The 22,782-nt window shown below is 48.0% G+C and overlaps 1 protein-coding gene and 1 long non-coding RNA gene across 3 annotated transcripts; both read right to left on the bottom strand.

Annotated features, from left to right (window-relative positions):
* Positions 1-84: 84 nt before the first annotated feature.
* On the bottom strand, positions 85-3,195 carry LOC141566996 (uncharacterized). 2 transcript variants are annotated; one of them, XR_012490078.2, is made up of 3 exons: positions 3,018-3,195; positions 1,516-1,675; positions 85-1,036 (listed from the first exon to the last, which is right to left on the bottom strand). It is a non-coding gene; the product is annotated as an uncharacterized LOC141566996 (long non-coding RNA). The 2 variants fall into 2 exon arrangements; XR_016022006.1 differs by lacking the exon at positions 3,018-3,195 and adding an exon at positions 1,836-1,959.
* A 3,791-nt stretch (positions 3,196-6,986) lies between these two features.
* Positions 6,987-22,780, bottom strand: LOC109458005 (cytochrome P450 2F5-like). The gene is given in 10 exon segments (XM_088800744.1): positions 6,987-7,431; positions 7,434-7,454; positions 8,357-8,397; positions 8,399-8,493; positions 9,113-9,275; positions 10,053-10,189; positions 10,600-10,785; positions 12,525-12,564; positions 12,688-12,915; positions 22,722-22,780. Coding segments are annotated over 10 exon segments (1,116 nt in total). The 3' UTR covers positions 6,987-7,285.
* Between the last annotated feature and the right edge of the window lie 2 nt (positions 22,781-22,782).

The raw sequence follows: 22,782 nt of genomic DNA, 5'->3' as shown, positions 1-22,782 counted from the left end.
GGATAAGAAGGTCTGAGTCAGTGAGCAGAGGATGGCTGAGCCTGACTTCAGCAGGCCACCAGGTGGAGCTGGAAGGCTGGAGGGACATTGCTTAGGCCAGTGCACTGCGGGGTGAGGTCTACGAGTATATTGGTGGGGCTCTCCACAGGGAGGAGGCAGAACTGCTGCAGGGTGATGCAGAAGAAGAGGAAGATCCCCAATGGGACAGGTCTGCATTCAGGAACATCCGCTTTCCCGGGGACAGAGATGCAGGGTGAGAACCCCCATGTACCCCAGGGCCTGCCCTGGCTGGCGCCCTCCCTGCCTAGCCCAGACCTGGGGCAAAGGGCATGAAGGTGTTGCTTTGGAACTTATCCAGGAAATTGGGGTTGAAGCAGCCTGGGTCCTTGAATTGGGTGGGGTCCCGGTGCGCAGATACAAGCAGAGGAATCAGGAAGGTGCCATGGGGGGACATGCAGAGGTTACCTACAAACTTGGCAAGACTGCCTTTCATCTATCTATCCAAGATCCCATTTAGAAGCTAGGGGGAAAGTGGACCTTATTTCTTGTTCTCAGGGTCTTATTTCTGTTGATCTTGGTTAAAGGTGCTCCCCGGCCCCTGCGCAGAATCCCTAAGCCCGGTGGGCACCATGGGTAGGAAGTGACTGCGCAGGCGGGTGTCCTGGGTGAGGGCATGGGGCGGCATGCTAATAAAGTGCTGAATCTTGTGCAGCATGGCATTGGTGTAGGGCAGGCCCTCCGGGTCCTCCAGGCTTGGGGTACATGCTTGACCTACGACAGTGTCTAGCTCAGCCTGCACCTTGGCTGAGGCCGGCAGAGCACGTGAGGCACTCGTGCCCCAGCCCCCAGCCATCCCCAAACCCTATCCCCCTTGTCCTGGGCTCTCCTGCTCGAAAACCTGTCACCTTTGGGTACCTGAGTAGAATGAGGAGCCAGCAGAATGAGGGTGGTGCTCCTGGTCTTGGTGCTGCCGAAAAAAGGGTTATGTGTTGTCATCGAAGTCTCTTACAGGAAGTGACTCAGGGTTGTTCTGTTCCTGTGGACAGAGGAAACAGGTGCTGCGGCATGCCAGGTGCCTCCTTGTAGGCGGCATGGATAGTTTAGGGCAGCAGGGTCTGCACATCATCCATCTGATAGAGGGAGCAGTCCATTAAATGGCGGGTTCCCCAGGCTGTCGCGTCTGCTGGTGCCGCTGCATTTGATCAGAGACGAAGACCCGAAGTTCTGTGAAGTTTTGAGATTTGGTGTTGCCGGCCTGGGAGCCAGTCCAGGAGGGAGGGGAAAATGTACTTCTGGGGGCAGAGATTCTCAGTGGGACTTTGAATAAGACCCCTAGTTTCCCTACAGAGAGGAGACTGGACCAGGACTTTGATGTTATAAGTTCTAGCTCTCTTCCATTCTAAGATTCTAAGACTTCCATTTTAAGACTGATCCACTCTAGGTAGGTATACGGATGGACTCAGGATTTGGCATAGGTTGGGCTCACGAGGGAGGGATTGGTGCCGGCCCTCTCACCTCTCCCCGTCTGGAACTCATGATGCGGAAGTTGTCACTGAAGAGGTCCAGCAGCCTCAGGAACTCCTGGTCCTTGTAGCCATAGCGGTTCCCAAAGACCACGAAACAGATAACAGATGCACAGCATTATCTAATAGCCGCCGGGGGTTGAACAGGGCCCCTGGAAGTGGGAACAGGGCGAGGTCATAACGCTGTGGGTCGGCTCCCGGCTAGCTCTTGGTCTTACTGGCTTCCTTCCACCCAAACGCCTTCCGGCAGCCCCTTCTGGTCTATTAGCCACACCCACACCAGCTCCCTCTGCTTTCCCGAACAGGCCGCACCAATGGTGGCTTGAAATTCGCCAAGCTAACAAGCCGCCGCCTCCAGGACGCGCTCCTGGATGGTCCGCGTACCCAACCCGAACGCGATACCTAGGGGTGAGGCAGAGAAGGGGGCGGGCCAGGGATTAATCACGCCCCCGGGAAACGTCCAGGTGCCGGGCCGACTTCCTCGCAGCCCTTTGCTTTGCTTCTTAGACCTCTTAGTTGCCACCTCTTCACACATTTGCCCCACCTCTGTTGGTCTCGATCTCTGACCAGCGCTTGCTCTCTTTGGCTTCGACTCTTAGGCTCTAATATGGGCCGCACGAGGAACCAGCCCTCCTGTCCCCGACTCGACCTTACACTTTAGCTCCACCCCGCCCTCTCCTCCCGGTTTGCGCTCGTTAGCTTTGACTCTTGGGCCCCGCCCCGTTTTCCCGGTCCCGCCCTTTACTGCCAAAACTGGATGTCCAGGCCCTCCTTTCCGCCTTCTGGGCCTCTTGGTTTCCGCGTGTGAAGCGTTCAAAGACTGCCATGACCTCGCAGCCGGAGAAGGTATCCCCCTGCAGCACTAACATGTCTCGCAGCGTTGCGAAGCCGCACAGCATCACTGTAGAGCGCGGGTCTCAGCGGCCAGAGCTACGTGGAGCCGGTGCTCCGCGGATCCTGGTTCGGGCTCCCGACCCCGCCCTCCTCCAAGACTCCGGAGCTCCGCCTCCAGATCACTTCAGACCCAGGAGTTTCCGTTTCTGCCCCTCATTCCAGGCCCAGGAGTTCTGATCCCCAGCCTCCTCCTCCCTCAGACCCAGGAGTCCAGGCTCCCTCTTCCCTCAGGATCCAGAAAGCCAGGTCTCCAGCCCCCTGCACCTTCAGAACTAGGCTTCTGGGCCCTCAGTACTCCCCCTTCCAGCCTTGAACCAGGAGAACAGGCCCCTCTGCCCCCCCCCCCCCCCCCCCCCCCCCCCCCCCCCCGGCATCGGACTCCTCATCCCCGGCTCTTCCCTCAGGACCCAGGAATGGAGGTTGGGGACGGAGTAGCACGACTCCATCTTGAACCAGGAGCTCAAGCCCATTGCCCCTCTTCCCTCGATGTCTGACTCCCCACCCCCGTCTCCTCTTTCCTCACAACCAGATCTCCAGGTCCCCAGCTTTCCGACCCACCCAGTTTTCTTTGCCCGAACATAGGACTTAAGGCCCCTCTACCTTCCTCGGGAACTGGTGGAACCCTCAGCTCTGTCTTCATTCAGAGAACCAGGACTTCCAGCCCCAGCCCCACCTCCATGAATTCAGAATTCTGTACCCTCACCCACTCTCTGGACTGCCTCTATGAGTGCATGGTCCAGGAGTCTGGGCTTCAGCTGCAGCACGTTCCCCGGCAACAGGAGAGGCGTGGGCCTGAGGGTAGGGCCCTCTGCGCCTGCGTGCGCCGCGCACCCCAACCGGTCTCGCCTGCTTAGTACCAGCAGCAGAAACAGTAACAGCCTCGCTACAATTCCTGTGGTCATCATGCCCTCAATCCTGGATTCTTGCGCCCATTTCCTCTGTTAGATCCCCTTGGGGTCTTGGAACAGGAGGTGACCAGAGTGGGAGGGGCGGGCGTCTGTAACTGCTCATTCTCTAGATTCCCCAACTCAAGGTCACCCCGCCCCTTAGCCCTAGCACTGCGTGCCCGGTTAGCCTGGCCTTTGTTTGTACCATCCTCAGCCTGCTCTTTTTGGCAACTTGCATGCACCAGCATTTCCGTGTCATTACACTTGGCCAACGGGTGTACCCTCCTCAGTCCCTAGCACCTTTGGGTCTGTCTTACTTAGCCTGTAGGTGTGCATTCCTGAATCTCTCTGGGCCTGTGACCCCTGAAAACTACACCCTGTACAGTGATGAGCCATATAACGACGTTTAGGTCAACAATGGACTGCATATATGGTCCTGTAAGACGATAATAGAGCTGGAAAATTCCTATCGCCTGGTGACACTGGTGGTTAAGTCATACCACAACGCATTGATCACGTGTTTGTGGTGATGCTGTGTAAACACCTGCGCTGCCAGTCGTAGGAAAGTGTAGCACATACGATTATATGCAGTACATACTTGATGATAATAAACAACCGTTACTGGTTTCTGTATTTACCATACTTTTATCATTTTAGAGTGCACTTTGTACCGATAAAAAAAAAAGTTTGCTGTAAAACAGTATGCCGTATGATGCTGGCAGCAGCCTCGTACATCTCGTGTTTACCACATCTCCTGATTTGTATCATTTCTCTTATGCTTGATTTAATCTCGTGGTGTTTTATACACTAACATGCTGTACAGGCTTGTAGCCTAGGAGAAATACCAGTAGGCTATACCGTACAGCCTAGGGGTGTGGTAGGCTAGACCATGTAGGTCTGTGATATTTGCACAACGACAAAATCGCCTAACGATACATTTCTCAGAATGTATCCCATTGTTAAGTAGTCCATAACTATACTTCTGATTCCTAAATACACTCCTGACTCCTAAATACACTTATAAAAACACACCTGATGATGTGCCCATTAGCCTGGCACTCCTGTGCCATGACTGATTCCTACGGACTCACCTGAGCCCTTGTCAATTCCATGCCCACTGCTCTTGGAGCCCTGTATGCTGTACCTGTCTCCTAGACACTTCCAGAGTCCCCTAGCTTCCCGGTGCCTATCAGCCTAGCACATCTGTGCTATCCTTATGACTCCTGGGTTCCTCCCCACGTGTTGGTCCCCTTGTATCCTTATTGTTATGCCCTGCCCTGAACTCCCACCATTTCTATTCCCAATGCAATGGCTCCCGGATGTCCTATGCCCATGCCGCTGCACTCCCTGGTATCCAGTCCCCCAAGCCTCTCAGTGGGCACCCCCACCTGAGGCCAGGTCATGATGGCAGACAAACTTGTGCATCACTCAGGTCGACCCCGGCAGTATGGGCTGGAGGAAACAGACCCCGGCATGGCTGGGTCAGCGGTGGGGATGTGGCTGAGTCAGTACTTGGAACACTTCAGGAATGCGGCCCACCCTTCCACTCATCCCTGCCTTGCCAGATCCAGCTTTCCGCTAGGTGCCTGGCACGCGGCCCAGACCTGGGGGGCTGTGCGGAGTCTGGGACTGGGCTTGTCTCTGGGAGTGTCTGTCAGTGTCTTCTTTATCTCTCTTTATTGAGTCTTGTTTCTTCTCTCAGTATCTCTCACTCTCAATCTCTATTTCTCTATTTCTGTTCATCTCTCTCACCGTCCATCTCTGTTTTACTCCGTGTCTACTTCTGTTCATGTCTGTTTTCTATCTCTTGCTCTCTTCTCAGTATGTGTTTTTCTCTCTGCATCTCTCCCACTTTGTCTTTATCTTAATTTCCCTGTGTGTCCCTGTCTCCCTGCCTCTGTCGCTGTTGTGGGTCTTCCTGTCAGCCTTTTTCTGTCCAGGAACCTGGTGACTGGGAAGGGCTGTGGTGCAGGGCGCTGACTCTGGGGGTGTGGTGGGGTGCAACAAGTGTGCCCTCCCCTGAACCCCATCCTATCCCCCTCTGTCAAGCTCTCTAATGGATCTTCTCTATTAGGGTCTCTTCAGAGCAGGCATTTTGTCTTGTTCACTTCTGTATCTCCAGCACCTAAAATAGTGCTTAGCACACAGTAGGCAGTCTGTGAATGTTTGTTGAATGAATGCATGACTTTTGTCATCTTGATTTCGATCCCTGTCTCTGACTCAGACTCTGTTTCTCTCAGTCTCTGTCTTTGGCTGAATCCCTGTGATTCTCTTCCTGTCTGCCTCTGTGTCTCCTCTCTTGAGGCTTCTGTCACTCAATCTCCCTTTTTCTCTTAGATTTCTATCTCCCTTCATCTCTGTTCCTTCTGAATTTCTCTCCCTGTTTTAGAATCTCTTTGTCTTTTTTTCTCTCTGAGCATCTCTCACTTTCTCTCAGTGCCTCTCTTTTTCCTCCTCTCTCTCTCTCTCTTTCTGTCTGTCTCACTCCCAGTCTTTGGTTTTCAGGATCTCTCTCTGCTGTCTCTATGAATCTGTCTCTTTCTCAGTATCTCTATGTGTTTCCCTTCTCTGTCTCTTCATCGTTCTCAGGACCTCTGAGTCTCTTCCTCTCTCCCTCCACCTCTGCATTCACGGTTGACCTGTGGTGGGAATAGAATGGGGATTTAGGGACAGGAAGCTCCATGTGGGGACCGCCTGCCTGTGTACCTCACCCCAGCCAGCCTTATATTCAGCAGATCATGTCCCAGTTTCTGGATGGCATTGGGGTGACTCCGTTTAGGGTAGGACCTCTCAGGCTGGGGTTCTCTGTCCATGGCTGGGGGGGGGGGGGCAGCCTCACTCTGCCTGACTCTGGCTCTATGAAGCTCATTAAGAAAACCTGTCAACAGGATGTCAAGGTGTTAATTCCAGCCCCACATTGGGAAGTCTCAGGCCTGGGATTGCTGTCCCCACCACAAAGGGAGGCATTTTCAATACAAAGGAATGGTCCAAGGAGAGGGGTGAGAAATGGGGGACTGTTTCAGTCTTCTGGTGCCTCACTTCCCCATAATTGCCCTTTTTCTCTGTCTTTATCCTGTCATTTCTGTTTCTTTCCTTGTCTCTATCTTCTATCCTTTTTGCCTCCCCACTTCCCAGTCACCATATCTCTCTCCTTTCCTCTGTGTCTCTGTTTTGTGAGATTGAGAGGAGCAGTGTTGGAGCCAGATGCTCTGCCTGTTTCTGGCTGTGTGATCTTGGGCAAGTCACATCACCTCTCTGAGCCTCAGTTTGCTCATCTGTAAAAATGTATAATGATATGGCTTTTGCCTCACAGGGATATTTCAATGAGAGAATTAGAATAGTGTGTGACTAGGAAGCAGTATATGTTAGTAATTGTTATTTCTCAGTCTCTGTGTCTGTTTATATCTCCCCATCTCTCACCGTATCCCTACTTTCACTTCCCTCTTTGTACAGCGCCCTCCATCTCCTGTAGACCTGTTTGGTGTCTCCCTGGACTGCTGTCCTTTCCTCTGCCCCTCTGTCTTCAGGCCCTCACAGCCTTTGTATTCCAGCCTAGCTCCAGAAACAATTTCTTTCAATTTCTAGCCGTCCTAAGGGTGAGGGTAGAACTAGTCACAGGTGTCTCCTCTCCGCAGCCAGACCTCCCTACACCCCATCCTAGGGACTCCCTTTAATTCAAAAGGCAGGTTTGAGTCTTTTATAACTTCCTAGGACAGGTACAAAAAGTCTCTAAAAGGGTGCGTAATAGAACACGTTCTGTGGGTAAAATAAGGCATGACCTCCCATTCCCCATGTCCTTCTCTGCCTCTGGGGCGCAGACCAGGTAAAGATAGGAGCGATGAGGGGTGGGCATATGGCAGGCACAAGCAGAGGGTAAGCGAGTGTGACAGCGAGATGGGATGGGGGCACCGTGGGCCGAGAAGAGGGTCGGAGCAATCCCTAGGGGCTGACCTCATCGCCCACAGCCCAAGAGAGCCCGCGTCAGCGCGCGCGCACGCACAGCTGGAAGGGCCGCGGCAAATTGCCGAGACGCGAGCTCAGCGGCGTCAGGTCGATGTTCTCGGGCGCTCCCAGCGAGAAGCTCTGCCGAATGGCGGTGAGGTAGAGGAAGAGCTCCATTCGCGCGACTCGCCCAGGCACAGTCGGCGTCCTGCGAAGGTGGGAGGGTGGGAAGGAGAGATTAGATAAAATGGGGTAAGGCGCGCCAGTTCCAAATTCCCAGAGGAAAACATATGAAGATAACGGCTGGGGACGTCACAGGCCCACTCATCTAAAAGTCTGGGAAAGATGCTTTAAGTAAATCGTGGACCAGAATGAACCGGTTTATAAAAATGCAATTTCATGGGTTCCAATCCCCGCTCTGCCAGTACTAGTTTTGTGATCTTACGCAAGCCACAGTTTCTGGCTATTTAAAATGTGGATGATAATAGTGCCTCATTAGGTTAAATGCAGATAAAGCAGTGAAAATACAATGCTTATGTACGTCTTACCATGTACCATGCACTACCTAAGCACTACACGGACGTGACTTAACTTAATCCTCTTAACAACTCCAAGAGGTGGGCCTTATTGTTATCTCCATTTTATTTGAAGTAACAAATCCAAGGCTATACAGCTTGGAGATGGCTGAGCGGGGGTGTGGCTGCAAAGCCCAGCTCTTAGCCACCACTCTTACAGTTCTTCTCCGAGGCAGGGCCTGGCACACAGTAGTCAATAGGCTAAATTACCTATTACCTCCCCCACCTTTTTTTCTTTCCAATACTGAATTGCACAGTAAAGATTGTGTTCAGCGGTGTAAAGACCAAAGCCAAGAGAAACTAGAACCACTCTACCTGCGCCACCCAGTGGAGAGACAGTGACCACTTGCAAGTTAAATTATTCTCCTGTCTCCCCACCTCCATCTACATGCAGAGTTGGGAGGGAGAACGGGTGTCTGCTCATCCAAACCTGAGGATAGGTGGGATGAAGAACTGAGAGGGTTTGGAGAGTGGTATTAGAACTGGGCAATATAGGTGGAAATAAGGGGCCTGAAAAACTTACTCTTGTTCCCACCGGCTGGGAAGGGCATGAAGGCAGGGCTCGTCTTGAAGGATGGTATCCAGAAAGTGCTCAGGATTGAATGCCTGGGGATTCAGGAATTGGGTGGGGTCGTTGTGGACTGTGTTAAGGAGGGTGATGATATCCGTTCCCTCTGTGGGTGTGAGGCAGAATCAGTGGTGCAGACCGCCTGGGAGGTTCCCAAACTAGGATTTCCACTCTACAGGGCCGGGGGCTCTTGGGACTTGATGGGAGGGAGGGGTGAAGCATAGGAATCCATCGAGGGTCCAGGAAATGTGTTTGGGTGTCTGGGGTTTCCAGTGATGGGTACTGAAAACTGCATTGTTAGGGTCTGAGGCAGGGACGCGGTATACCCCCTTTGTGGGAACAGATCTGGGGTTTCTGGGGAGGAAGTGAGATCTCTGAAAACAGTGTTTAGGCACAGGGGATTCCCAGGATAAAGTCTCAGACTCTGAGGATTCTGGAGAGGGGTCCTAGGAAGGGGACCTGTTATGGGATGGGGTCTGGGTTTCAGGCAGGGTCCAGTCCTCTACGGTGCGGGATGTGGGCTTTGGCGGGGGCTGAGGTTCTGCATGTAAGGGCCTCAGATGTCTGTTGCTAGGGCTTGCTCAGGGTGCCAGTTACTAAGGTCTGGGGTGTGGATTGCTAGGGCCTGGGATCCTTCTTGCTAGAGCCTCAGATATCAGTTGCAAGGAGCTGGGATGCCTCTTTTTAGTGTGTCATATGTCGTTTGCCAGGTGCTCAGCGCACTTTGGATATCAAGAAGCCGCTAAAGGTCATGTCCTGAGTGATGCGGTGGGGCAAGTTCATGGGGAGGACGTCTGTGAAGCGCTCCACCTCGCGGATCACCGCACTGTCCCCCAGTGCCCACAGCCGCGCGCGTCCCACCACGCGGTCGATCTCCTCCTGTACTCTGGTTGGCAATGGAGGGAGACACGTAGTCGAGGGCATCGGCGGGCTCCAATGGATTGGGAAGAGGTGTGTGCGTGTGTGGGAGGGGTCCAATTAGCACTTCCCAGCCGGGGTACCGTTGCAGGGGTGAAGGTGAGGGTTAGCTGGAGGCTGGGGTTTAGAGACGTGTAAGGGGCTTCGGGGATGCCTGGAGTCCAGGTCCCTGATGAGATTGCAGGCGGAGGCTTCGAGGACCAGACTCACTGAAGAGTGTATCGAGTGGGTGCCCTGTGCGGGAGGACTAAGAGATCGGGGGTGGGGCAGGCGTCGCGGACCCTGTTGGATTTTGTCCTGGAGGCCAGGGGTCCCGGGATAGACCCAGAAGCGGGGTTTGGGGAGAAGCGGTCGCACAGTGCTGTGTGGGCGGATCAGACTGTGTAGAAGGGAATGGGTTCCTGGGCGGGCCCTGTGGCTGAGGCTCCCGGCCGTGGTCTTCGCTTGTGGTCTGTGCGAAGTGGGCTCGGAGGCAGGACGGTGGCTGAGTGGGCAGGGTCAGAGCTGGGCCGCGAAGCAAGATCATGCGGGCGAGGTCCGGGTCCAGGAAGGCTGCGTGGACCGCGGGAGCCACGTGGGTAGGGTCGGCCTGCGTATGGGTTTGGCTGTGCTACTCAGGCGAAAGCCGGAGGTTCCAACTATCGGGCGTGCTGGGCGGGGCCACGGAGTGTGGGCGGGGCTCAGAAGTGCGCGGGGCGGCGTGTCCCCCGGCGCTGTGGGCAGACCACCAAGCCAGGCTTGGCGCGCACCTTGAGCTTTTGGGTATTTCATGAGCACGAGGAAGGCGAAGCGCAGCGTAGCACCCAAGGTCTGCGTGCCGCCAAAGAGCAGATTTTATGTGGCCATCAGCAGGGTATCTATGTGAAAGTAGCTCAGCGGGTCCTGCATCTCCAGATAGGGATATGAACCAGAACTTGGAGTGCTGCCCCGACAGTGACCGCGCGGGCTCAGAGCCTATCCACCGGATTTCCCCCAGATCTGCACAACTGAGACTGGGTACCAGTTCATTGTCTCCTTTGTTTAACTTCCTTTCCCTTGGGGAACTGGGTAGCGCGGGAGGGCGGGGTAGGGAAAATCTCAGCCGCAGGGTCCACAATCAACAGATCCTTAATGACATCTTCATGAACTGTTGATTGGTAGTGGCCCCAAATGGCTCTGGGCTCCAGCGCAGCAGAGCCAGGTGTTTCAGCTCCACTTCCCAGGTGTAAGATCATACCCAAACCCTCTCACCCTGGGATCCCAGTTGGTTTGAGGCGGGGCAGCAGGTCAGACCAGAGGTGGGACTTCCAGACAGGGCTTACCCGTGCTATCTTGGTAAGGACGCAATCAATGAAGTCTCGGGGAGAGTTGGGATCGAGGGAGGCCTGGTGGTCGCGGACGATGCGAGCGATGAGGTCCTTCAGGCGCCCGAAGTTCAGGAAAAGGCGTCTGTGCAGCATGGGCACCCAGTCCAGGAGGCTTGGAAAGAGATTGCACCACTAGGCGTGGGGCAGAGTCTAAGGGGCTTGGAGGGGCTGTCAGGGTGTGTGCGAGTCAGGGGCAGGGTGGATCAGGTGGGCAGGGACGGGGTCTTGACGGGCAAGTAGATCTGGAAAGGCCAAGTGGTGGCGGAGACTCTGTGTTTGGAAACGCAGTGGAGTGGACAAGAGTGTGGCCAGGCGGGGCCGTGTAACTCGGGGGCGGGGTCAGATGAGAAGGGGCGGGTCCAGGTAGGGCCAATTGCAGTCCCACCCCTCCAACCGTTTTACCTTTGTCACTGAACTGTGTGGACTCCCCCAGCCTGTCCAACAACTGAACAGACTGCAGAAAACAATACTAAACCAATACACATTCTGACACGTTAATCATTACACACCAGCATAGCTCAGAGTTAGACAGGCATAGTTTGGATCTTGGCTTGGCCTCTTAATCTTAGTGTGATCCGAGTGAACTGACTTCCCTTCTCTGAGCCTCAGTTTTCTCATCTGTATTTTAGGCTTGATGACAGTCTTCTCTTCATGGGGCTGTTATAAGGAGTCTGTGAGTGTGTGGCTTGGAAGTGCTTAGCTGTGAGCCTGTTACAAACCAGGGTGATGTGGCACACTGAATAATGCCTCCCCAAAGATGCCCATGGCTCAATCTCCAAGAACCTGTGGATACCTGGTTAAATTAAGGCTCTCGAGAGAAGGAGATTATTCTGGATTTTCTGAGTGGGTCTAATGTAATCACAAAGGTCCTTATAAGAGGGAGGCAGAAGGGTTTGAGTAAGAAAAGTGATGTGATGATGGAAGGAGAGAGATATAGATAGATTGGAGGATGCCATGTTGCTGGCTTTGAAGGTGGAGGAAGGGGCCAGGAGCCAAGAAATATGCAGGTGACCTCTAGAGGCCAGAAAAGGCAAGGAAGTGGATTCTCTCCCAGAGCCTCCAGAAGGAACCAGACTCATTTTAGACTTTGGACCTCAAGATACGTAAGAAAATTAATTTGTGTTGTTTTAAGTTGCTACGTTGGTGGCAATTTGTCAGAACAGCAATCGGAAACTAATACAGGAAATTATTATTATTATTCTTTTACTGACATCATTTAATCTCTGCAACATTACCTGACACATTTTCCCTACCCCCAAACCAGCAAGATTTAGAGACCAGGGTAGAGGGCTGTTTACCTCTCTGTGCCTCAATTTCTTCTGTAAAATGGGGCTTATAATGGGACCTACTAATTAGACTTGGGCGATTTTTCAAGGAGGTAATATACACAAAGTTCTTGGAACAGATCTGGCATATGGTAGCATAAGTGTTGACAATTTTTATTTACTTTTTTTTTTTCATGGGTTGACAGCTCAGCCATTTCCTGGGCATATGACTTAACCTTTCTGGGACTTAGCTTCATCACCTGTAACAACCACCTAGGCTTGCTGGGAGGGTGAAACTTTTGCATGGTGCCTGGTATCCAGTAAACACTCCACAAATGGGCATGAATGCATTGAGTGTGGACTTTGGTGTCAGTAAGACATAGGTTTTGATCTTGACTCCTCCACTTAATAACTTGAAGCCTTCCTTCAAGCCTGCTACTTAATCTCTCTGTGCCTCCATTTCCTCATCTGCAAAATGGATTGTTCCAAGGCTTATGGGGCTTATGTGTGAAAATGTGCTTAGCACAGGGCACCACACGTGGTGCGTCTCAAGAGCATTATCTTCAAGATCACCAACCACAATTGCACAAGCTGTGCTCAAAGTACCACACACAGCGCAGCAAAATGGCCACCACATGTCCTGTTGCTGAACCTCAAGAAAACACAGCACCACAAGCTGATCCACCACCAGGGGGCGCCACTCTTATTGTGAGCTCAGTGAGAGCTTCCCGGTCACACCCACGCTATGGTATCTGGTAGTCTTGGTTACTAAGTAGGATCGATGCGACTTAGGTGTGTGGACTGCATTTGGGGACCCTGACTTGCGGTTTTCTGTAGCTCCGCCAACTGGAAGCTGCCTTCCTCCAGGATCCGCTCTTCAACGCTCTTTTTTCCCATCCCGAAGTTCCGCAGAATTTGGATAGAGAACTTCCTGAGGACCTTCCACTGTTTTGTCTCTAATTCTCTCTGTGCCCTTTCTCTTTCTGCTTCTCTCTCCCTGTAAGGCTTTCTCAGTCACCGTCTCCTCAGGCCTCTGGGTCTCTCTCTCTCTCTCTCTCTCTCTCTCTCTTTCATGCCTAGTCAGAATGCAGTGGGCAGCACTGAAGCCAGGCTGGGGCTGAAGCAAGATTTGGGAGAAAGGTGGGGCAGATGGAAGCCTCAGAAGAAAGAACATCAGATCTGAATAGCCCTTCCCCCTGCTCTTCAAAGCCTCCCACCAGCTCTGTCTGCTAATGCCCTTTGCCCCGAAACTGGCCTTATTTATCGAACTCCTAGCCAAGTCAGAAGAGCAAGTTGCCAAAACCTGGAGCTGAAGTGGGACTCTAGTGCCTGCGGGTAGCTTTGGGGAGAGAGTCCCTGAGGGCAAGGGTCTGGGAGCCAGGGTGGAGGTGTGCGAGCTCCCCCACATGTCAGGTGTTTTCACCGAAGAGTCTTTGCCACAAGCATTTTTGCTGCAAACATTTTTGCCACATAAGTAATTGGCCGTAAGGCAGTTTTAGAATAAAAAAAATAATATAACTGGTTGACAGTTTTTGTTTGTTTGGTTGGTTTAGTTTCATTTCTCCATTGATGAATCAACTGCCTTGGGCTGACTTAATGTGTTTAAGTTAGCTGTTAGTTCAATTTCATTTCTCTATTAATGAAGTTCTTGCAGTGACTGACTCCCTTTTATGTTGTATATAAATCTTAGCTCGTCCTCGTAATGTTCTATACAGTGACAAGTAGATGTGGTGATGCTGGGCTTAAAGTAGCCATGACTCTACACACATTTAAAATGTATTCAAATATTTCGTATTTCAGAAGACAGTCTTATTCATTTTCATGTTTTATTATGTCTTTATTAACGTCCCTTTATTATTTGTTGTGATTTTATCTTTTTATGGCAAAATTGCTTTACAGACAGTTAGTTATGTGGCAAAAATGTTTGTGGCAAAAATGCTTATGGCAAAGATGCTATAGTGAAAGTCCCTAGAACCACCCCACAGGTCTGTGGGTGCACACCATATTTACCATTCGCATGGGGCGGGGGAGGAAGTGCTTGGCGGTTCCCGGGGAATTTGACACCCCAGATCCCAGGCATATGGTGGGAAAGAGGTGGTGCCCTATCTTGTTTAAGTCCCAGAAAGTCCAGTTAGGACAGATCCTGAAAGAGGGGTGAAGGCTTAATTAAGGGATTATATAGCTCTGATTTCCCTTGGTATCTACCCATACTTCTGAGGGAGGGGGCAGTACTGGACCCACCCCAACCCTATAAGTTACTTTTCCCTGACCTTAGAACTGGGCCTGAGGGGACTGCCTCACTGGGGAACCTGGGATTTATGAGAAGGGAAGTTTTAAAGGGCTTGAGTTCTTCTTGTGGTCTGACTTGCTTTCCTGTTACAGAGGGAACATGGGGTAGAGAGAGAAGTGGTATAGGACTTCTCTGCCTCGGTACTACTGATGTTTGGGCTGGGTAATTCTTTGTGTAGGGGGGCTCTTCTGTGTGTGGTAGGATGTTTAGCAGTATCTCTGATCTCTACCCACTAGATGCCGGTAGCAGCCTCCCTCCCAGTTGTGAAAACCAAAAATGAGTCCAGACATTATTCAGTGTCCCCTTGGGGGCAAAGTCAACCCCATTGGGAAGCATTGATGTAATGGAAGAAACTGAAATACACCAAGGACAGCTGAACCCTCTTCACCTCTAACTGACCTTTCCTTGACCCCAAACTCTTACAATTTTTTTCTGTCCCCTCAAACCTCCAAGACTCTTTCCTCACACATCACTCAGTTGATCCCATTTCTTACCTCATGGAGAAAAACAGCAGCAGTCAGAGAGAACTAGCTCGTTCTCCACCAATGTGCTTGTCCTCCTACGTCCCAGCAGCTGGGCCACACATGCACATTTCTTTCCTGTTTATACTGGCTGGGCTTTGGGGTATTTTTTTTTAACAGGATTTTATTGGGGAACAGTGTATACTTCCAGGATTTTTTCCAAGTCAAGTGTTGTCCTTTCAATCTTAGTTGTGGAGGGCGCAGCTCAGCTCCAGATCCAGTTGCCATTGCTAGTTGCAGGGGGCACAGCCCACCATCCCTTGAAAGTTCGATTGGCAACCTTATGGTTGAGAGGATGCGCTCCAACCAACTGAGCCATCCGGGAGCTCAGCGGCAGCTCAGCTCAAGGTGCCGTGTTCAATCTTAGTTGCAGGGGGCAGAGCCCTCATCCTTTGTGGGAGTCAAGGAATTGAACCAGCAACCTTGTGGTTGAGAGCCCACTGGCCCATGTGGGAATCGAACCGGCAGCCTTCGACATTAGGAGCACTGAGATCCAACTGCCTGGGCCACCGGGCCAGCCCCCACTATTTGGATATTTTGACCAAGTCTTCTGTGAACATTCTAGTGCTTATCTTTTGGTAGACATATGCATTCACTTCTCTTGGGCATATTCTAAGTAGTTTTACTTGCTCATAGGTTAGGCATACGTTTAGTTTTAGTGAACTTCCAGAGTTTCCCAAAGGGATTGTGCTGTAATTCGTCCCCAAACAGTAATATAGAAAACTTCTTATTGCTTCACATTAATGCCAATCCTTGGAATTGGCGGACCTTTCCATTTGTTCTCTTCTATGGGTGTGAAGTGGTATTTATTCCTGGAATAAACCTATTTGGCTTTGAAACACCATTCTATTTATATATTGCAGATTTGCTAATATATTACTTAGATTTTTGTCTCTATTTTCATGAGAGATAGTCACCTGAAATTTCCCTTCCTTGTAAGTTCTTGTCAAATTTTTGTGATAAGTTGAGAAGTATTACCTCCTTTGTATTCTCTGTAAGACTTGTTTCTCCCAAATCGTTATTATATTTTTCTTAAATGCTTGGATAAATTGTTATTCTTTATCGAGCTTCTTTTAATGGTAGTTTATATCATTATTTTTCAGCTGTTCTTCTTTTCTAGTGTATGTTTGTAGAGGTATAAATTTCATCCTGAGCACTGCTTTAGCAATATATACTCAGCTTCTCCAAATGTGATTGTCTAACATAATCATAGTAAGATGATCAAAATCAGAAAATTGATTTGATAGTCTATGTATGACTCTATCTTGTCACAGCAAACCACATGGCTGCTGCAGGATATCTTAATTGTTTGAGGGAATCACAGTGGCACTAAACATTTGTTGGACACCATTCCCCAAAACTACAAAGGTGAGGTAGTTCACAATTTCAACAATTAGATTGAGCAAAACATTTTGATGTCCTCATACCTTTGTAAACCTGGGTTTTCAGGGATTACTCTGATCAAAAGCAAGTGTCACAGGAAAATTATTATGGGACAAGAAATGACAAGTTCTTGAGTGCCCAATATGCAAAAACATCCCATTAGTAAGTAATCATGGTTATTTAGAAAACATTTTTTCATTAAATTTATGTGTATTTTTTTTCAAATAGCCATTAAGATGTTAGAGTATAAATAATTATTAAGTTGCTTAAACCTGCTTAGTAAATGAAACTCATACGTATTTCTCTTGGCATAGGGTTGCCTATGAAAAATTTATTCAGATACTTTAAATATAGTATACTAATAGAAAATTTGGGCTATAACAAGGCTAACAGGTCAGGAATAGAAATGGTCTCTGAGGGGCCCAGATGTTGGACATAGCAGACAAATATTTCAAAGTAGCTATTAAAATAACGAAAGGAAATGCTTATATTCTTGTTTAAAGAATGAAAGGAAAGTGTTATGACAATGAGTCATTAACTGGAGAATATCAAAAGAGATAGAAATTATAAAAAAAAAAAGAACCAAATGGAAATTCCGGAGTTGAAAAGTACAGTAACTGAAATAAAAAATTCAGTAGAGGGACTCAATAGCAGATTCAAGATGGCAAGAAAAAAGTGTAAATGAACGATAAGATGGGTCAATACAGATTGTTCAATCTGTTAAAAATAGAAAGAGAAAGAATGAGGAAAAGTGAACAGAACTTCAGAAAACTGTGGGACACCATCAAGCACACTACCATATGTACAATGGAAATCTCAGAGGCAGGGGAGAAAGAGAAAAGGGGCAGGAAAAGTGGTTGAAAAACTCAGAGCCTAAAGCTCCCAAACTTTGTTGAAAGACATACATTTATGGATAGAAGAAGCTCAGCAGATGTCCAACAAGATTAAGAAAATCACATGTAGCACATTATGGTCAAACTTCAGAAAACCAAAGATAAAGAGAAAATCTTGAAAGCAGCCAGAGGAAAAAAATGACATATCAAAAATGGGGTTTATTATGATTTGAATGTCCGTGGCTTTCTCGTCAGAAACCATAGAGGCCAGAAGACAATGAAAAATCATCTTTAACATGCTGAAGTAAATAAGCTCTATCAACCCAGAATTGGTATGACATTAACCTAAGTAGGTTTTTTTCCAACCTAAGTAGGTGGGAAAAAGTTAAAGCTATTTATTGTAATCCAAAATCAAAGTAAAGGGCCGGCCCAGTGGCTCAGGCGGTTAGAGCTCCATGCTCCTAACTCCGAAGGTTGCCGGTTCGATTCCCACATGGGCCACTGGGCTCTCAACCACAAGGTTGCCAGTTCAACTCCTCAAGTCCCACAAGGGATGGTGGGTTCTGCCCCCTGCAACTAAGGTTGAACACGGCACCTTGAGTTGAGCTGCCTCCCGGATGGCTCAGTTGGTTGGAGCGCGGGCTCTCAACCACAAGGTTGCCAGTTCAATTCCTCGACTCCCGCAAGGGATGGTGGGCTGTGCCCCCTGTAACTAGCAACGGCAACTGGACCTGGAGCTGAGCTGTGCCCTCCACAACTGAGATTGAAAGGACAACAACTTGACTTGGAAAAAAAGGCCTGGAAGTACACACTGTTCCCCAATAAAGTCCTGTTCCCCTTCCCCAATAAAATCTTTAAAACAAAACAAAACAAAACAAAATCAAGGTAAAGACGTGTATGGCTAAAATGCAATTGATAAATTAAAATGTAATTTTATGCGTATAAATTTTATGTGTATAAAACTATATTTTATGTTGTTATTAGAGTTTATTTGAGCCAAACTGATGATATATGTTGGGGAGCAAGATCTCAAATGCTCCTATGTTTATAAAACTTTAAATCACCAAAGGAAAGCAAGAAAAGGAGAAGACAGCAATAAATAACAGAGGTTCAAACAGAAACAAGCAATTAATTAGTAACCCTAAATACAATCATATCAACAATTAAATTAAATGTTAATGGCCTAAACATTCAAAATAAAAAGTCAAATATTATCAGAAAGTATTAAAAGGAGTCCCTACTGTATATTGTTTGCAATATAATTATGGACATATAATAATTATGCATATAATTATGGACAATGCCATAATTATAGTTGGGGATTTTGACATCCATGCTTTTTTTTTTTCAGATTAAAAAAAATAACATTTATTTCAATAGCTCAAAGTGCAAATACACCAAATCAGTTCACAAAGTGTTTATTTTTATTTTTATTTAAAAAAAAATTTTTTTTTAAAGATTTTATTGGGGAAGGGGAACAGGACTTTATTGGGGAACAGTGTGTACTTCCAGGCCTTTTTTTCCAAGTCAAGTTGTTGTCCTGTCAATCTTAGTAGTGGAGGGTGCTGTTGAGCTTCAAGTTGGTTGTCCTTTCAGTCTCAGTTGTGGAGGACGCAGCTCAGCTCCAGGTCCAGTTGCCATTGTTAGTTGCAGGGGGCACAGCCCACCATCCCTTGCGGAAGTCGAACCAGCAACCTTGTGGTTGAGAGGACGCGCTCCAACCAACTGAGCCATCCGGGAGGCAGCTCAGTTCAAGGTGCCGTGTTCAGTCTCAGTCGCAGGGGGCGGAGCCCACCATCCCTTGCAGGACTCAAGGAGTTGAACTGGCAACTCCTTGTGGTTGAGAGCCCACTGGCCCATGTGGGAATCGAACTGGCAGCCTTCGGAGTTAGGAGCATGGAGCTCCAACGCCTGAGCCACCGTGCCGGCCCCCAGTTCACAAAGTTTTAATGTACAGCTTTAAGTATAATAAAAGCCTGATTTTCAAAAATTAAAGAGTAAATAGCAGAAATAAAGTTTCATTTCAAAAAAAAATTCAAGAAACTTTGACACCCATGTTTTGGTAATTGATGGAACAACTAGACAAAAACCAGTAAACATTAACCTGAGCAACACTATCAACTACATTCACCTAAATATTTTTTTTGCACATGGTACATTCACTAAGATAGACCATAAGCTAGGTTGTAAAATAAATCTCAATAGATTAGAAGGGCTGAGATCATACAGAGTATGTTTTTGACCAAACAGAATTAAATTAGTAGTTAATTATATTAAGGTATCTAGGAAAATCCTAAATATTTGGAAATTAACCAACATACTTCTATAGATCATAAATGGAAACATGAAGAAAATATTAAAATATTTAAAAGTAAATATTAATGAAAATATATCCACATTTACATAGGGCTGCTAATATAATCCTTAAAGGGAAATTTATAGTTTTAATTGCTTATAAGAAAAGGAAAAAGGTTTAAAATTAATGATGCAGGGCTCCATCATAATAATTTTAAAAAAGAACAAAAACCCAAAGTATGTACAAGGAAGAAAATATTAAAGATAAGACTAGAAATCAGAAAAATGGAAAACAAATATTAGAGAAAATCAACAAAGGCAAAAGATGGGTCTTTGAAAAGAAAAAAAATATATATGTAAACCATTGACTAGCATGATAAAAAAAAGAGGAGAGACTTAACAGAACCCACGTCAAAAATGAAACAGGGTCACTTCAGTTGTTTCCATGTCTTGGCCACTGTGAATAATGCTGCAATGAACATTGGGGTACATATATCTTTACAGATTAATGTTTTCAAAACAAGGCAAACAAATAAACAAAAACTCATAGACACAGACAACAGTTTTGAGAAATCAACTGTTACATACTCTGTTTTCAAACTTTGTAAGCACAGATATTTTATTCATTATATGTATTATATTGAAGGTTAATATGAGGCTGAAAAAACCAGGTACCTGGCTGAAAGTGAGTGACCTGGGGACCTGCAACCTGGGCTCACTTTTTCAATTCTGCAGGCTCTTTGGGGGACACATGCTCCTCGGTGGGTTCCAAATGTCTGACTTGCATCAGAAATGTCGGGGCAAAAATCCTTCTATTAATATTGAGGTCACTTCTCCACCTTCGTTTGTGCCCTCTGGCTTGAGCTTGTGACTACAACTATCCATGTATATCGGAAGAGGGAAGGAAGAAAGGGGATAAAGTCACCTTATTAAATTTGTATAGTAAAACATCTGAGAGCATACCTAATGTGTTGTTAAAAACAGCTGCCATCCAACTATTCTATACGCAGTACAATAAAGCAGCCTGGGTTCTGTTATCTACTAGCTGTGTACACTTGGCAGGTGGCCTCCCCTATCTGACCCTCAGTATCCTAAGAAGACTGACTGAAAATTCAATGAGATAATGTATTTTGTTTGAGACTAGCAGTTCAGAGATAATTGGACCTTGCCCTCTCAGAGCTCTCATTCTAGTGGGGGCAAACAGCCCTGTGATATACTGAACTCATCAAGGTTGTAATGGGAAAAGTCTCAAAGCTGTGGGAGCCCAGAGAAAAAGCCTGAGCTGGCTTGGAGATCAGGGAAGGCTTCCTAGCATAAGGGACTTATAGATTCCATGATTCTCCAATGAGGTATCAGGAAAGGGAGACTCACAGGGCAGTGGTCTCTCGGAACAGATGCCAGTTGAGCTAGCTCCCCTACTTTTCTCCCAGGCATTGCTTTCTCCAATGGCAATAAGTAGAAATCCTAAGAAAGTTTGGTGAACAGGTACTGCAAAGCATCAGGATGGGAAAGCAGAGCCTTGGGAAGCAGATCCTTGATGAAGTCAGCTTCCTGATGGTAGAGCTAAGGAAAACTGAAGGTCAGCCCTGGTCCTGGCTCTTTGACATTCTATTTTTCCTCTAAGACTTACTTTGTATGGGAGTTCAAGTTGTGTATTACACCATGTCTGGAGACTCCTTTCACTTAGACTCTAATATGAATGAATAGCTTACACGGGAGTCTTGCAACCAAGTGTCCCAGTTTGTAGTGCTGTGTACCTTTGATGTGGCAAGATATGTTTGGTGTGGTAGCAACATTTGGTCCTGTTATCTGTCAAGATGGTACTTGGAATCCAGCATATGTAACTGTGAGGGAGATTCTGATGATGAAATGATAATAATGATACTTTTGATTACTCGCCATATGTCAAGTCTTCTGCTTACCACTTTATCATGACTCAAAATGATAAACCTCAAAATGATCAGTTTTGAAGATTAGAAAACTGAAGCACAAAGATCAAATAATCGTACTGAAGTCATAATGCCACTGGATGGAGGAATCAGGATCGAAACCTAAATTGAGGTTTGGCACTAGAGTTCACACCCGACCAAGGTAGTACACATCTAAGATATTTCCTCAGTGCTACCTATTAAGACTTGAAGGATTCTTGCATGTCAAACATTGCTAAGCAACTCACACATGTTAAACCATTTAATCCTCACAACAGCCACATAGGGCAGGAACCATTACAGGGGAGGACACTGAGGTCCAGAGAACTTCAGTTACACAGTTTTAAGGTCACACAGCCAGGAAGTGGGTGGAGCTAGGATTCAAAGCCAAGTCAAAATCTGTTCTCATCCACACCATGCTGGGTGCGGATCCAAGGAAATGCAATCATTTAAATAGCATTTATTGGGACAGCTGGATGCCTCAGTTGGTTAGAGCGCTAGCTTTCAACAACAAGGTTGCCAATTCAATTTCCACATGGGATGGTGGGCTGCGCCCCCTGCAACTAAAGATTGAAGACGGGGAATGGACTTGGAGCTACGTCCTCCACAACTAGATTGAAGGACAACTACTTGGAGCTGAGGGGCCCTGAAGAAACACACCGTCCCTCAATATTTCCCAATAAAAAATTAAAATAAATAAATAAATAGTATTTATTGAAGTTCTGCTTGTGGTTAAGATGGACTACCAGAGACTAGATTTTACCCTTTTACCCCCATATGGAATAACTAAAAAAGAAAAAGAACAAAATATGTGAAATACTGGGAATCCAAGGGCAACCCAAGAGTTGGTCTGAGTTGAAGAAACATAGCTGGGAATGTGGGAACACCAAAGTCTCCAGACTTCTCAGAGAAGTATACCAGTAAGAGAGCCGCAAAGACTGAGCCCTCCAAACATTTGCAGAGAGTTTGCCTTGTGTCCAGGTGAGACTGCTCAGCACCTGTGTATGAGGAAGTACCTGAGGCCAGGGAAAGAACCATGCAAAAGAGGCAGAAGGAACAATTCTCATAGTTCACCCGCTGGGACTCTGAATCTGCTCATACCTACAAGGGTCACCTGGCTCAAACCTCCCTGCTCAGAAGCCCCTTCCACATACTTAGTTCTGGCCTCTGAAAACTCACCCATATCTTACGGGGTCGGTGACCTGCCCACCCACACTCCGTAGAAAACCGTGGTCAGTCAACGCCATGACCCAACCCAAACATTTTCCTCCTCCTCCTCCATCAGCACCTCCACTGTCGCCGCCATCTGTGAACTCACCAGCTAAATTAGCATTGTCCCTTCCCTCCCAGTCTTTGACAAACCCCAAGGGCCCGCCTCCTGTTTGGAAAAACAAGAACAGATTCCCCCTGGCTACCCCACATGCCCCCACACAGAGACCCAGCCTCAGTGGCAGAGTCTCCTGCCTCCCACAGCCGAAGTACAGGAAGAGATAAACCACGTGGTGGGACCTGCACCGCTGCAGCGCACTAGAGGACCCCGAGCCCTGCCTTACTCTTGGCGGTGATCGATGAGGTACAGCGCTTCACAGATGTCTTCCTTTGAACTTTCCATGC

Source organism: Rhinolophus sinicus, chromosome 8, assembly GCF_057876585.1.
Source record: "Rhinolophus sinicus isolate RSI-liver-muscle chromosome 8, RSI-T2T, whole genome shotgun sequence".
Classification (NCBI taxonomy): Eukaryota; Metazoa; Chordata; class Mammalia; order Chiroptera; family Rhinolophidae; genus Rhinolophus; species Rhinolophus sinicus.
Note: the sequence above shows the minus strand (reverse complement) of the source record. Positions and strands in the feature narration are given on the sequence as shown.